General features: G+C 44.4%; 1 protein-coding gene across 4 annotated transcripts in view; it reads right to left on the bottom strand.

Moving 5' to 3' along the window:
• Nucleotides 1–16,212, bottom strand: part of LOC114641480 (interferon alpha/beta receptor 2-like) — a 105,913-nt gene that overhangs the window by 21,218 nt on the left and 68,483 nt on the right. For 3 of the 4 annotated variants that reach the window (XM_028790508.2, XM_051926351.1, XM_028790509.2), the window contains exons 8-9: nt 9,475–9,590; nt 539–4,998 (exon numbers count right to left, since the gene is read on the bottom strand). In XM_028790508.2, the coding sequence (XP_028646341.2) occupies nt 4,339–4,998; nt 9,475–9,590 (776 nt within the window). In that variant the 3' untranslated portion in view covers nt 539–4,338. Of the gene's footprint in view, nt 1–538; nt 4,999–9,474; nt 9,591–16,212 lie in introns of those variants that run through there. The other variant, XR_007934757.1, reaches the window with a different exon arrangement.

Consider the following 16,212-nt stretch of genomic DNA (forward strand, 5'->3'; position numbering starts at 1 on the left):
CCGGAAGTACTTCCCAGTCATGGGAACAGAGGAAATGACGTACTTCCGGGCTGAAGAAAAGAAGAAGTTTTCATCTGACCTGGAAGTGCTGGGAAATCACACGGACTGAGGGATAGAAGCACTTCCGGGTCAGGAGATACAAAAGGACTGTGGGAAACCCCAGCAAGCTGAGCCGAGTTGGGTGGAAGGGTGACTGAGCTGCTGGGAGTGGAGGATTTGTGATCGATTAGTGTATTTGTTATTATTGGAGTATTGTGGAGTGGAGGGTGCTTTGTGCACATTATTATTATTATAATAAATAACATTATTGGATTTTACCTGGTGTCTGACGTTTGGTCTGAGGGTTCAAGGGGACGACAGCGCCCCCTGTCACAGTATGTTTTATAATGTAAGCCTTGTACCGCTCCCTCGGCATCGGACTCTACATCGGAGTAGCAGCATGATCAGCACTTGAATCAGAAGACTGATGGGGGCTCCGTGACCAACCCTTGTCCCCATTAACCCACCTCACTAATAATCTCAGCCCAGGCCTCGGAGATCAGTAATATAAAAAATGAGTATATTAACAACATGATTAACGACATACAGTACACAATTCACAGATATGTTACAAAAGCGTGTGGATGCTACACAGAGAAATCACCAATACAACGAAAAACAAATGTAAACTCTGACCTTACAGCCCAAATCCAAAGTTTCACTGACCTGAAGGACGTCACCAGCAAGCAGCCACAAATATAAAAGGCTGTTTGGTAACACGCCATCAGCCTTACACTTTCTCCTGCCACGTAATGGCCGTGCACTCCAGACCAGCACCGACACACACCTGCCTTCAGAGGTCTTGCGTCTCTCTTATGATTCCAGGAAGAACATCAGACTCCCAGCAGGAGCCTCACCTCTGCATTTCTAGCACTGGTTGGTCGCTCACTGCTTCTCCTCCTGATGTCCCACTTGTCCTTGGAATGCACGCGTGTCCTCCTTTAAAGCGTAGCTCCGCATTTTTCCAGTAAAATCCAACATTAAACAGCATAAACATTAAAGAGTACAAAATCGAAGGCAAGGCTGACTATAAATGCTTACCTTCCTTGACTTGTTAGCACTTGTTAATGGACTGGTCACCAATCTGGATGTAGATTGGTGACCAGTCCATTATGACTACCAGGCTCTTCTCATAAAGGCTGCTTTCAAGTTTCAGACCCCGTCCATTGTGTATTCAAATCTATCATTTCTACTTCCTATGCATAACACTTGACTTTTACTTATAAGCTGTCCAAGTCCCACTGTAATGGCTCATCTGATTCTTCACGATCTGCCATCACATCTAGTTGAGGGTGATCGTCAGACTTGGTCAGTTCGTTATTTATATTCCTATCCAAACCAAAAATGTATATTAGAAGTAGCAGCCTTCTCCAGCACTGCCCCCAGTGGACACCACGTCTAACACCACCTAATCCTGAGAAGTTTCCCTTTTTATTTTGTGAACATGAACCTCTCTCATCAAAAGCTTTCTGAAAATCCAGATCAACAATCCCATACGCACTTTTCTGATTGTTGGTTTTTGTTGCCTACTCATTGAGTTCCAGTCATGTTGACTGCTCATGAAGACACTTTCCCTTGACACATGATGCTCGATCTTTTTTAATTCATATTCATTAAAATTTCATTTATATAAGAGAATCCTATTTCCTAGTATCCCCCTTATGCGGTCATTTTTGAGAAGTACATCTCAATGATTTCTGTTTGTTCTCACTAACCCTCCTCCCTGATGAAGGTTACCTGGTCCTGGCCTTTCTAATCTAAGCAGCTCTTCTCTCTCTACAATTTCCAAACAGCTCAGTACATCCTTAGTGATCCCTGTTACTGTTGGAGGTAAGCAACTTCTTCACACAAATTCACGACTGAGTGAGTTACACGTAGACACAGATAAAGGAGTAGAAGTGCCGTATCAAACTCTAACACCTCCATGTTCAGCTCATTTCAGCGGCAGATCTCATACAGTACCTGCTGTACTCCACAGTCTCCCTCCCGATTAACCAGGCCTGGCAGCACCAATGCCACAGACTCAGTCTCCACTTTACCCGCAGGCCTAATCAGCAATTGCTTTAGCTATCTGCTGTCCATAAACGTGTGATGGGACGTCACCCACAAGGCCACGGAGCTTAGTTTCCATACGCTTGCTCTGACACTCCCACCGAGTCACTTGTAGCCTACATGTCGAAGGTAATAAGAGATAATGAATTGTAGGGATGACAGTTAAAGACCAGAGGTGAACGTTAAGACAGCGGGTGAATTACTTCTGGTCCAAGATAATCAACAAAGAAACGAATATTGTGTCTGCCGTTCATCTCGGAACTTGAGTTTGAGGTTTTCAAAAAGGCACTCCTTAACGTGCAATGTATCAAGGAGGTCTGCAAACTCTCAATTGTCCCCCATGACCTCCCAAACTACCATACAACTCCCCAACATCAATCCTCCAATGACAGGCCCCATGCTCAGTTGTGTGTTTCGCATATAGGAATATTGCATGGTGTATAGTGCAATATTGTAAAGCAAAAAACAAAACCGGAGACTGAAAGAATAGAAATTCAAGAGATGGAAATGCTGTAATGGATGCATAAGTTGAACAAAATATATTTAGTAGAAAAAAAGTAAATTGGAGGAGCTAAAAGCTTAGAGGGATATGGTAGATGATGAAGAAAAGGCTGAGCTGAACATCTGCAGAAACCATGAAAAATATTGAACTAAGGAGTGTATTGCAGATAGAGGTGATAGGGTAGAGAGAAAAAGGGATGTGATAGAGAAGGACATTAGAACAGTCGAGACGAGAACAGGCCATTCAGCCCAACAAAGCTCGCCAGTCCTATCTACTTATTTCTTCCAAAAAAACACCAAGTCGAGTTTTGAAAGACCCTAACGTCTTACTGTCTACCACACTACTTGGTAGCTTATTCCAAGTGTCTATCGTTCTTTGAGTAAAGAAAAACTTCCTAATGTTTGTGTGAAATTTACCCTTCACAAGTTTCCAGCTGTGTCCCCATGTTCTTGATGACCTCATTTTATAATAACAGTCTTGATCCACTGCACTAATTCACTTCATCATGTTAAAGACTTCAGTCAGGTCACCTCTTAATCTTCTTTTGCTTAAACTGTAAAGGCTCAGCTCTTTTAATCTTTCCTCCTAACTCAACCCCTGTAGCCCTGAATCAGCCTCGTTGTTCTTCTCTGGACCTTTTCTTGTGCTGCTATGTCCATTTTGTAGCCTGGAGACCCAAACTGCACCCAGGACTCCAGATGAGGCCTCACCAGTGTGTTATAAAGGTTGAGCAGAACCTCCTGTGACTCCACACATCAAGGCACTATATAACCTGACATTCTGTTAGCCTTCTTAATGGCTTCTCAACACTGTTGGGAAGTCGATAGCTTAGAGTCCACTATGACTCCTAAATCCTTCTCATAAGGTGGACTCTCCATTTTCTGACCGCCCATTGTGTATTCAAACCTCACATTTTTACTTCTTATGTGTAATTCTTTACATTTACTGACATTAAATTTATCTGCCCAAGCCTATCTGCTATCCAAGTCCTTCTGTGATGATATAACGGATTCCAAATTATCTGCTTATCCACCTATCTTGGTATCATCTGCAAACTTCACCAGCTTGTTCCTTATATTCCTATCTAAATCATTTCTATATATTAAAAATAGCAGTGGCCCCAGCACTGACCCCTGCTGGTCACCACTCTTAACATCACCCAGTTCTAATGAGGTTCCTCGCACCATCACCCTCTGCTTCCTGCATCTGAGCCAATTCTGCACCCATCTAAAAACATCACCCTGAACTGCCACTTCTTTTAATTTGATGCCCAACCTCTCAGGTGGCACCTTATCAAATGTTTTCTGAAAGTCCACATCAATAATCTCATCTGCTCCTCTCTGGTCGTATCCTTTTTGTTTCCTCCTCATTGAATTCCAGCCTGTTAGTAAAACACGACCTCCCTCATCTGACCTCACGCTGACTGTCCTGTCCTTGCCAGGTGTTGCTCAATCTTATCATTAGTAATTCCTTCCATTAATTTTCCTGTGACGCACGTTAAGCTTACTGTCATATAGCTGCTTGGATATGCCTTATCCCCCTTTTTATATGATGGGATGATATTTGCCATTTTCCAGTCCTTCAGAATCTCTCCAGTGTGCAGTGACTCCCTAAAAATATGTGTCAAGGGTTTATATCTGCACTCGCTGGCCTCCTTAAAAACTCAAGGGTAAATATTATCTGGTCCTGGTGATTTGTTTGTTTTCAAGCGATTTTTTAAGCGATACAGAAACATGTAGTGTTGATCAGGACGGAGCAACCAAACGAGCCATATAACCACTGGGCTGACCGTCATCTGGCTCATCTTCTGAAGAGTACCACAGGTCACCAGCACCTCCAGCACCAGTGACAGACCCCTCTGTTCTGTAGTCTGTACCAGTCACAGTCTCTCCGAGAAGTGACGCTTGCTCTGACGGGAGAACATTGTGATCGCTCCTTTCACTGTTCCCATTACATGCTTTTTGACCAGAATCTATTACGTCCTTATCAACATCTTCCAGGATTACTGAAAACAAAGGAACGTCCTTGAATGCCGTTATATCCTCACAGCTGGGCTGCTCCGGTTGCAGTTCCTGTTGTGCTAAATGGCCTTCTGACTTGTAGTCAACATTTGGGCTTGGCTGTTCTTCAGGCCTATGTAGCTCACAGAGGTTCTCAACCACCACAGAGAAGGTGCCAGTACTGTCGTCTCCATCTTCTGTGTCCACGGGCTCCATTTCCGAGGCCCTAAAAGCACGGTTTTCATAGCAGTCCTCCTGGTCACTGATGGCCTCCTCCCCATCACTGCTCTCCGTGGCCCAGCTGGCTCTCGGCTTGCAAAAATAGGAGATCTTGGAAATACAGGTGTCCTCTCCTATCAGGCATCTTTGCTGGTCGTTCTCATTTTGTGAAACCTGCAATGACACCTGAAGGGAAAAAAAAAGAAGAAAAAGCAAATTAAAGTCATCATGTCAGCAGCAGGCTGCAGTCCTCGAAAGAGAAGCAAGAAGAAGAAGAATAGAAAAGGGGAGAGACGGAGAGACAAGTGTGTGTCAAGTTAAGAGCAGAACCTCCAGTTATGTACCTTCAACTTCATACAATCTGCCAGCACTTTGTCAAGAGAGTGAAAACGTCTTACATTGTCGTGGCACAGATTGTGCTTGAGGGTCTTCTCGTACTGTCAGTCGGTCCCGGTCACTGCAGCATGGCAATTTGTTCCCCGGCTTATGCTGCTTTTCTCCTTTTGGTTATTTATTATTTTAAATTATATTTATGGTTGTTTTTGTTTTGATGTAATTTGTGTTAATATTCTTGTTTTTGCGTATTGTGTATTTAGGCTGTTTACTCAGGTTCATTGTTTTCTTTGGGTGCATCCCAAGATGTCACTGCTATGGAACCACCCTGAGCCTTTATATTTCAGGCTGGATGGGTAGTCTGTCCCTCAGAGGTAGTGATGGGCATTTTGAATTACTTTATTTGGTAAAGTGAGGAGGGGCGTGGCTCAAGGAGGGGGTGTGGCAGTGTGGCTGGAGCAGTTCCTGGGCATGAAGCAGCCTAAGTGCACAGGTGAGCGATCACCTGTGCCCATAATTAAGGCTGGGAGCTGCTAATCGCCACACTGGTGCCACGTCCCCCCACATGCAAAATGAGAAGCGCGAGTATGAGGGGGGGAGAAAAAAGAAGATGGAAAGGAACAGAGAAAAGGAATGGAGGTTAAAAGAGTGCTGAAGAGCAGCCTCGGTGAGGGCGATGTGGCCACATAGAGGGGAAATGCAGCACAAACAGGGGCCCCTCGAAGAAGAGCAGGTTGTGGCGCTCTAGGGGGCTGGGCTGGCCCCACTGATCACTGGTGTGGAATGGGATGAGCGGATGACCTCCCCAGGGATCTGAGGTACGACTGCGGGTGCGTGAAGGATGATGGGAGGAGTGCCAACCTCGGGTGGTCTGGCAGCGCTGTGAGGGGGTGCAGCTAGACCACCCGAGGTTGGCACTCCTCCCATCAGGGAGGAGTCCGGGGGCGGAGGTCAGGGGATGAAGTTCATGGCTGCAGAGTCTCTGCCGACTTTACCAGTTATGGGTGAACCAGGGAGTCAAAGAAGGAGGTGGGCTGGGATTTGAAGGAGCCAGTGACTGCATTGTTAACCTTCACTTTGAATGGATTTATTGATTGTGTTTTTAGATAGATAGATAGATAGATAGATAGATAGATAGATAGATAGATAGATAGATAGATAGATAGATAGATAGATAGTGTGGCACCCGGCAGGGGTTCATGCCCGGCCGGGATGCCCAGGAGGACCGGAGGAGGGCTCATGCCTCCTCCAGAACACGAGGGGGCGTCCGCCCTGGTTGCTTTGGGGGCCATGGGTACAGAGCTTTGAAGCTCTACCCTGTAGGGGCCCTTGGTCACCGCCAGGGGGCGCCCCGATGCCTTGGGAGCCCTGGACCTCAGCACTTCCGCCACACCCGGAAGTGCTGGAGGGAAGAGGATTGGAGACACCTGGAGGACTTCCGGATATGCCGCCAGAGCTTCCGCCACACAGGGGTGTGGCTATAGAAGCTCCTCCGGATACACCTGGAGTCCATCCGGGGTGGATAAAAGGGGCCACCTCCCTCCAGTCGGGGGCAAGAGTCGGGAGGAAGAAGGACGAAGCTTGGCGGAGAGTAGTGGAGGTTGGACCAGAGACTATTAAGGCATTGTGTTGTGGCCAAGGACTTGAGAGGTGATTGGTGCTGCGGCACTGGGATTGTGCACTGTAATTACAGTAAATATGAATAATAAACGTGTGTTGGGTGATAACATCTTGTGTACCTGTCTGTGTCCGGGCTGTTCCCCACAATAGATAGATAGATAGATAGATAGATAGATAGATAGATAGATAGATAGATAGATAGATTTTAATTTTAGTATAGTCGGCAGGATCATCTACATAGATAGATAGATGAAAGGCACTATACAATAGATAGATTTTAATTTTAGTATAGTCGGCAGGATCATATAGATAGATAGATAGATAGATAGATAGATAGATAGATAGATAGATAGATAGATAGATAGATAGATAGATAGATAGATAGATAGATAGATAGATACTTTATTAATCCCAATTCACATACTCTAGCAGCAGCATACTGATAAAGAACAATATTAAATTAAAGAGTGATAACAATGCAGGTAAAACAGACAAAAACTTTGTATAATGTTAGCGTTTACCCCCCCGGGTGGAATTGAAGAGTCGCACAGTGTGGGTTTATCCCCCACTATTCACTTGTTTTTATGGATTTATTTATTTATTTATGGACACAGTTTTTGGTTCTGTTTTGATTCTTTTTAATAAAAGCATGGGACACTTCTTACACCATCCCCTTGCTCCATGTGGGTTTTGTCCCCATCTGTCAGCTCATTCAGTCCTAAACTATCGACTGTGGGGGGTTCAAGAGGCACCCAAACTGGAAGAGGGAGTGTGTAGTGGACCCGCACCGCCACACTATCCTACAGTCACGTCACTGTCGAGTGTACCACGTTTTCATCTAAACAGTGGCCCACAAGCAGGAGCACTTTGTCATAAAAGAAGAATCACAAGGAAGTGTGAAGAATTCACAGAATCGGCTGTACATGTCAAGCTATGAATTTCATATGAATGGTTAAAGCAGAAAAGTCGTCTGTTGTCACATATTTGGCTCGATTCTTGCATTTAGGGAACTGCAAATTTTGCAGCTAGTAAGAAGAAAAAGCTGGACAGTTTGGTTTGAAATACAATACTGGTCAAAACTTATAGAAGCCCTAGTTTGTTGTTTTTTTTTTATGGAAATGCACAGAGCCTAATGTGTTAACGTTTCATGACGTCAAAGAACAGAAGAGATAAAAAATGTCAAATAAAAATATACGTCAAGGAATCGTTAAGTGTACAACATTTCCTTCCCATTTCTGATTCATCAAAGTAGCCTGCTCCTTATACTGATGTAACAGCCAAACTGTTTGGATTTCAGAATGCCAGTCACCAACTCTGTCTCCAGCCAAAGAACCCCAGACCTTCACACTTCCTCCTCCATGTTTGACAGTTGGTGTCACACACTGAGGACCCATCACCATCATCAACTCAACGGCGTACAAACACCCTGCATGATGATCTGAAGATTTCACATTTGGATTCATCAGTCCATAAGACTTTCCTCCAGTCTGCAGTGGTCCACAGCTGGTATTTCAAGGCCCCGGTTTGTCCTTTAAGGAATGGCTTTCTTCCTGCCACTCTCTCCCTGTCACACCTGCAACACAAAGTCTCCTCTTCACAGGACAAACTGAGACTTGTGTGCTTGAAGCTGTTGTGCTGTGAGGCGCCTGTGATCACACAAGACGGTGACCCTCAGAAACGAGTCTTTTGACTGGCTGGTGACTTTGGCTCTGCCAGACCTCTTATATCAGAGTTGCTTCCAGTTTCCCATTGCCTTTGGATTGCATAGGACTCCATTGTCCTCACCAACACTTGGATTGTTTTTTTATTTGCAATTTTTCTAAATGAAAGGCCTACCCTTCTAAGGGTGATGATGCTCTGTCTTATTTCATTGCCATTTTCTTGCCAATATCACTGGACTATTGCACTTCAGTGGGTGTAGTAACACAGTAGTCTGTTCCACCTCTGCTTTAAGACACACAGAGGGTTTTGAAGTAATCAACACAAGTTGGGACACCTGTGCAAATTGTGTGCTTCAACTTGCAAGGTCTCATTTACCTTAATGGTGGCAGAACATCTGTAGGTTGGTAACCTTTTAGTTGCTCCCTGAAGAAGGCCCATTTGGAATATTCTGATATTTCCTTTTTTCCAGTTTTTGCTAACCTAAACGTTAAAGTTAAACCTCTGGCAGTTTATGGCTTACATTTTAACTATTTTAGATCATTCCTCCCATTTCAACCAATTAAATTTGAAGAAAAACTGAGATGTTCTAAAATGTTGGACAGAAAATGTACAAATAGTTTATCTAACTATGTCTGGATGGCCTTCATACTGATATTAGCATCTGACTGCGATATTCACACATGTCTGAATCCAAAAGGATTAGACACTGAGGTAGGCTGGCACCCTGCCCGGGGTTTGTTTCCTGCCTTGTGCCCTGTGTTGGCTGGGATTGGTTCCAGCAGACCCCCATGACCCTGTAGTTAGGATACAGCGGGTTGGATAATGGATGGATGGAGGATCAGACACACACAGCAGCATCAGACTAAATGTGATGTATCTCTTCACACGCAGGGGGTGAGAGACAGAAAACTCAAGATGAAAGTGCGCCACAGTTCACTTGGCACTTTTTTAAAGCCATTACAGAACGGAGATTTTTCTAAGGTGGTGGTACATCTGGAACATGGAGGGCAGTGTACAGGATGTCAAAGACAAGAAACAATTTCTTACCAGCACTTGAGGGAGAGCTGCTCCGTCTTGACACAGGTAGCCACAATAGACAAGGGCTGCTATGAGCAATACGGCCAAAATAAGCAGGACAGCCAGTGAAGTCAGAATATAAGGAACTGCAAACAAACACATAAAAAAGATTAATATGAAAGGAAACGTCAGTGACAGCGTAAAGGTTCTGCAGTATGGTGGCCCCTGTGCCCTGCACTGCTTCAGCAGACTCCAACAACGACCCATCTGTGGTGCCCTGTTGATCTTTTGGGTAGCATATCTCATCACAGCACAACGGCTAAAATGATGTCAATGACCTAAAAATTAATTGTATATCCCAATAAAATGAACCAAGCACAGAGGTCAGAAAGAGTCCCAAAGGTTTGGGAGAGCCAAGGAGTCCTTTTGTAAGGTTCAAACTCATCCTAAAGTCCTTCTACCTTGGAGCAGGGGTAACAGAATTTGTAAACCTTACAGCAGAAAGAACCTTTGGGACCACCATGATAGTGGAGGACTCTAATAATGGACGGTGACCCTGCAGTCAAAACGAACCCCATTCTGGTATACAGCCACACTGGACAGCTACTGTATGCAAACTTCTTTATGCACTGAAACAAACGACAAGTACACGAAAATAACAAGAAGTAACCAAGTAAATAAGATAAACGTGCTTACCTACTGTACAATCAACTTCAACTTGCATGCAATCTGATGTGTTACGCTGCAAGGACATGACACAAGCAGAGAAGGCACCTGATGTCCTCCATTGACAAGTCTGCTACTTTGTGAAAGTTTTCTAGCTGTGATTTTATGCTTCAATAAATAGGAATCTCTGGCAATAAATCACTTGGAACAAACATACAGGCAAAAACGGTCCCATGTTTGTCAATGCTGTTGTTTTTGAATTATTTCTACTGCGTGATCATCTTGTTAGGAGCCCATGCTGACACAGCGCATTGCCACTCCATCACACAGCAAACCAACTCAGGATCCCAGATTAGGACCCGAGTGCAGCCATGCAACGGGTGACAAGTTCAGATGGAGTGGAGTAGAAATAGTATTTAGTATTTAAGTATTTTGTATATTACTTTTAGAATCAAGGACTTTGTTAAATGGTGCGACTCAAACCACCTACACCTGAACACCAGCAAAACCAAGGAGCTGGTGGTGGATTTTAGGAGGCCCAGACCCCTCATGGACCCCCTGATCATCAGAGGTGACTGTGTGCAGAGGGTGCAGCCCTATAAATACCTGAGAGTGCAGCTGGATGATAAACTGGAACTGGACTGCCAATACTGATGCTCTGTGTAAGAAAGGACAGAGCCGACTATACTTCCTTAGAAGGCTGGCGTCCATCAACATCTGCAATAAGATGCTGCAGATGTTCTATCAGACGGTTGTGGCGAGTGCTCTCTTCTACGCGGTGGTGTGCTGGGGAGGCAGCATTAAGAAGAAAGATGCCTCACGCCTGGACAAACTGGTGAGGAAGGCAGGCTCTATTGTAGGTACAGAGCTGGACAGTTTGACATCTGTGGCAGAGCAGACTCCTGTCAATCATGGAGAGTCCACTGAACAGGATCATCTCCAGACAGAGGAGCAGCTTCAGAGACAGACTGCTGTCACCGTCCTGCTCCACTGACAGAATGAGGAGATCGTTCCTCCACCACACTATGCGACTCTTCAGTTCCACCCGGGGGGGTAAACGTTAACATTATACAAAGTTATTGTCTGTCTGTATACCTGCATTGTTATCACTCTTTAATTTAATATTGTTATTATCAGTATACTGCTGCTGGAGTATGTGAATTGGGATTAATAAAGTATCTATCTATTATATAGTGCCTGTCACATCTATCTATCTATCTGATTATTGTCCTTGTGCTTTATGACGTCACTGCCCTCAGCCTTCCTTTATATTCATGGTGAGGAGTTCGATCCCTCAGTAGGTCACGGTGTGGTAGAAAATTCGGATCATTGTGTAAATACGGTTTAGAGATTTTCTGGTTATTGGATTTTAGCTTCTGTTTTTGTGGTTACAGTTTCTGCACTTTTTTGCTTTGCCTTTTAGGTCCTATTTTTGATTTTTCATCAAATTTATATAAATAAATGATTTATTTATAAAAAATACTTCATTTACACTTGTCAAGACACAGCATTACAGTTTCTCTTTCCCTTGAAGGACATTTTTGTTTATTAAGAGTGTTCTTTGAACTTGAATAGATTTAGCCCTAGTTTGGGACTATGCTGGGATGAACGTGTTTTCAGGAACCTCTTGAACTTGGAACCATCGCTAGACGTAAACTGAGATGAGCCAGGCAGAAGAGGACACACATGCACAGTCAGCAAGGAGTTGGTGCAAAGTGAATCAGGGCTGTTATTAAAAACCACAAAGTGTCCAAAAAGTGCTCTGCGACAATAAATAATTCATAAAATCCAGTGTAATTTGGAGGATAAAAACAAATCAAAAATCCAGATAAAACAGTCACTCAGGTCCTGGTAAAACCATATCTGGGTTAAGTTCCACACGTCTCCCCAACTCACCCCAGAGGGCCTTTCAACTGGTGGAGACGGTGACAGTTACTAACTCCTCTCCTGACTCCCGTCTCACCTGCCTCCACCGGAATCCATCCGGGACGTGAAAAGCCAAACATCTACTGTACCATAAACCATCGCAATGCTAACCTGGATGTCTGGGAATTTTGTTTGCCACCCAACTCCAGCACTTATAAATGGGGACTAATGATGAGCGAACTCCACTGCTTTCGCTTTGCCTCAAGTTCAGAGAAATCAGGGAATCGTTTGTGTGACGACGCGGGTTCTGCTCCATGCTCCCACTTCCTTTTTGGGAGCTCTTGAACCCAACACCATCGGTAATGTAACCGGATGAGCTGGACAATGAGGACACCAAACGAAGCAAGGAGACGGTGCAAAGTGCATACCGTGCTTTTATTAAAACAAACAAATCCAAACAAAACCAGTGTCCATAGGGAAGTTTCCATAAATAATCCATAAAACCAGTGAAACATGCAAACGTTTAAAACCAGACTAAAACGAGATTCAAATCCTGTAGCAGACATTTGGGGTCACACCAGCCAAGCACAGCTGTCCTTCCCAGTCTCTCCAGCTCGCCTAAGGCATTCTCAGCAGGAGAGACTTCAGCCGCTGCTGTCCTCACACTACTGACCCCAGCCAGAATCTTCCAGACCACTCAGGGTTGGTTGTCCTCTCGTCTTCCTTCTCACACTCATAGTCGTCTCTCGGATCCCTAGGGTGGACTCCTCCACGACTGTACCCACTCTACCATTGATCAGTAGGTATGATCTGTCCCTCGAGCGCCGATCCTTCTCTCCATCCGGGACCCCTGACCGCGCTGACCTCTCTCAACAACTAGCTGGCTTGCTTGCTCGTCCACTCTCACTCCCCAAGCCTTTTCTCATTTCTTTCCTTTCTGTTTCTCTCTTTCCCTCCTTCTGTGCCGGCCCATTCTTATATGGCTCCGTGTGCCTCAATCACGCACTGCAGGAAGCTAATTACACAATTGAGAACGATTGCTCCCTCACGTGCAGGTGCAACTCACCCCAATTACCTCTTCAACTCCCCGCGGTGGCACAATCGTGCACAGGGAGACTGACACGGCCAAATGGATTATTTAAAATCTGGCCTCTCTGTTGAAGCTGCGGACCCGCTATACCACAGTTTGCGAGTTTGAAGTCAATGGGGAAGGACTAACTGAAGTAGATTTGACAGGATTATAACAGTGCAATCATCTTTAAAGTGGGCTAAGGAAACATCTGCCAACTATAGTGGACCGATTAATGTGGCCAAAAAGGTGACCTCAGCAGTAGTGCCAACCACAGCACCATCGTGGGCATGTGAGATCAAAGAAGAAAGAACGCAGTCAGAGACGCACAGCTACTTATTTCATCAGAGCAAAGCAGAAATCGCAGTCAAAAGTCAGTTTGTTAATGGCAGAAAATTCAAAGAGGCGCGTCACGATTGAAGCCGCTGGCTCGTGAAGTCGCGCTGAATGCTCTCCAAACGGTCTGTGCTGATGCTTTGTACTTTTTCTTCTATTAAAAAGATAGAAATGTTTTGTAAATTGTTAATAAATCTTTTGTTTTTATTGTTATTTCATGGAGTCTCCTGTGTTTTTTGGGGGTCAGACTGCTTCAAGGTTAGTTATCATCATCTCCATGTGGCTACGCAAGCACAGGGCACACGCCTCCTACTCTTATACTGACGAGGAACTCAAAGATCAACCTGCACATTTGGCAACAAGCAGAGATGACTCGTTACGTATGCTGTATATATTTCTTACAAATAAAATTTGAGATCCTGCATTATTTACTTATCTCTTCTACTACTACAGTACTGTGCAAAAGTTTTAGGCAGGTGTGAAAAAAAGCCGTAAACAAAGAATGCTTTCAAAAATGGAAGTGTTAATCATTTATTTTCATCAATCAACAAAATGCTGTGAATGAACAAAAGAGAAATCGAAATCAAATTAATATTTGGTGTGACCACCCTTTGCCTTCAAAACAGCATCAATTCTTCTAGGTACACTTGCACACAGTTTTTGAAGCAGCTTGGCTGGTAGGTTGTTCCAAACATCTTGGAGAACTAACCACAGATCTTCTGTGGATGTAGGCTTCCTCACATCCTTCTGTCTCTTCATGTAATCCCAGACACACTCGATGATGTTGAGATCAGGGCTCTGTGGGGGCCATACCATCACTTCCAGGACTTCTTGTTCTTCTTTATGCTGAAGATAGTTCTTGATGACTTTGGCTGTATGTTTGGGGTCGTTTTCCTGCTGCAGAATAAATTTCGGGCCAATCATACACCTCCCTGATGGTATTGCATGATGGATAAGTATCTGCCTGTATTTCTCAGCATTGAGAACACCATTAGTCCTGACCAAATCTCCAACTCCATTTGCAGAAATGCAGCCCCAAACGTTCAAGGAACCTCCACCATGCTTCACTGTTGCCTGCAGACACTCATTATTGTACCGCTCTCCAGCCCTTCGACGAACAAACTGCCTTCTGCTACAGCCAAATAATTTCAAATTTTGACTCATCAGCCCAGAGCACCTGCTGCCATTTTTCTGCACCCCAGTTCCTATGTTTTCGTACATACTTGAGTCACTTGGCCTTGTTTCCACGTCGGAGGTATGGCTTTTTGGCTGCAACTCTTCCATGAAGACCACTTCTGGCCAGACTTCTCCGGACAGTAGATGGGTGTACCTGGGTCCCACTGGATTCTGCCAGTTCTGAGCTGATGGCACTGCTGGACATCTTCCGATTTCAAAGGGGAATAAGCTTGATGTGTCTTTCATCTGCTGCACCAAGTTTCCTTGGCCGACCACTGCGTCTACGATCCTCAACGTTGCCCGTTTCTTTGTGCTTCTTCAAAAGAGCTTGAACAGCACATCTTGAAACCCCAGTCTGCTTTGAAATCTTTGTCTGGGAGAGACCTTGCTGATGCAGTAGAACTACCTTGTGTCTTGTTGCTGTGCTCAATCTCGCCATGACATGAAACTGTCTTCCACAACCTCACCTTGGTAGCAGAGTTTGGCTGTTCCTCACCCAGTTTGAAGCTGTTTCTGTTTCAGTTAATGACTGTGTTTCAACCTCCGTGTGACATTGATGATCATTAGCACCTGTTTGGTAGAATTGGTTGATCAAACACCTGACTAGAATCCTACAAAATCCCTGACTTTGTGCAAGTGGACCTATAAGAATTGATGCTGGTGTGAAGGCAAAAGGTAGTAACACCAAATATTGATTTGATTTAGATTTTTCTTTTGTTTGCTCACTTTGCATTTTGTAAATTGATAACAATAAACAATCATTATTTATATTTCTGAAAGCATTCTTTGTTTACAGATTTTTTTTACACCTGCCTAAAACTTTTGCACAGTACTGTAAGTCCCAGTTAGAGAGTCTCTAATGTAAATGATCAGTATTATATACCGAGTGGGTGGTCTCACCCAGTGTTTACTGTTACAGCTTTGGGGGATGTTGTGCTGCCCTTGCAAAGCATTATGGGGCACTGGGGGGAAAAAAGGTCTCCTAAACCAGCCAGATTATCAGTAAATAATTTGACTAACAAGGGTGAACGTGAATGCAGCAGATTTGCTACAAATAACGCTTTGGTGAAATTCTAATGGGAACACTCCACTGAGCGCCATTCACATGGCTCCACTCACTAGGCCCGGCCACTCCTCTCTAATGCTCTCATGCTGCTGTTGCCTTCTGGTTTCCTCTCTAACTGTTCGATTCCCCAGCTAGACTCTGGATGGTCTTTCTTTCTTCTCCAAATCTCTTCCCATCGCCTCCCTCTCTGCTATGCAGGCTCCCTTTATAGACCCGATGTGTTGTCCTCCACCTGATCAGAAGTGTGAATAAAGCACGTGACTGACCCGCTGACATTTGCTTCCTAATTTGCAATCAGCCAAGCAGCCCTATAAACCTTGGAGTAATGTGTGCACATTTAGATGTGTACTTGCACCCGTTTGGAGGCTGCATGCTCCAGGACTCACGATTATTTAACATCGTTCTTATCACAATGAGAACTTACCTTTTGTGTTTGGGGTCAGGCTGCCTGGTATGAGGCTCCTTTCTGAAATACTGGTCTCGCTGTTATGGTATTTTGGGATCTGAACCCCTTTTTGCATGCTTTATGCTGCTCTATCACAACACTCTGGATGCCAGAGCCACACAAATAATGTATCGCTGTCATTGG

Source organism: Erpetoichthys calabaricus, chromosome 4 (assembly GCF_900747795.2).
Source record: "Erpetoichthys calabaricus chromosome 4, fErpCal1.3, whole genome shotgun sequence".
NCBI classification, from domain to species: domain Eukaryota; kingdom Metazoa; phylum Chordata; class Cladistia; order Polypteriformes; family Polypteridae; genus Erpetoichthys; species Erpetoichthys calabaricus.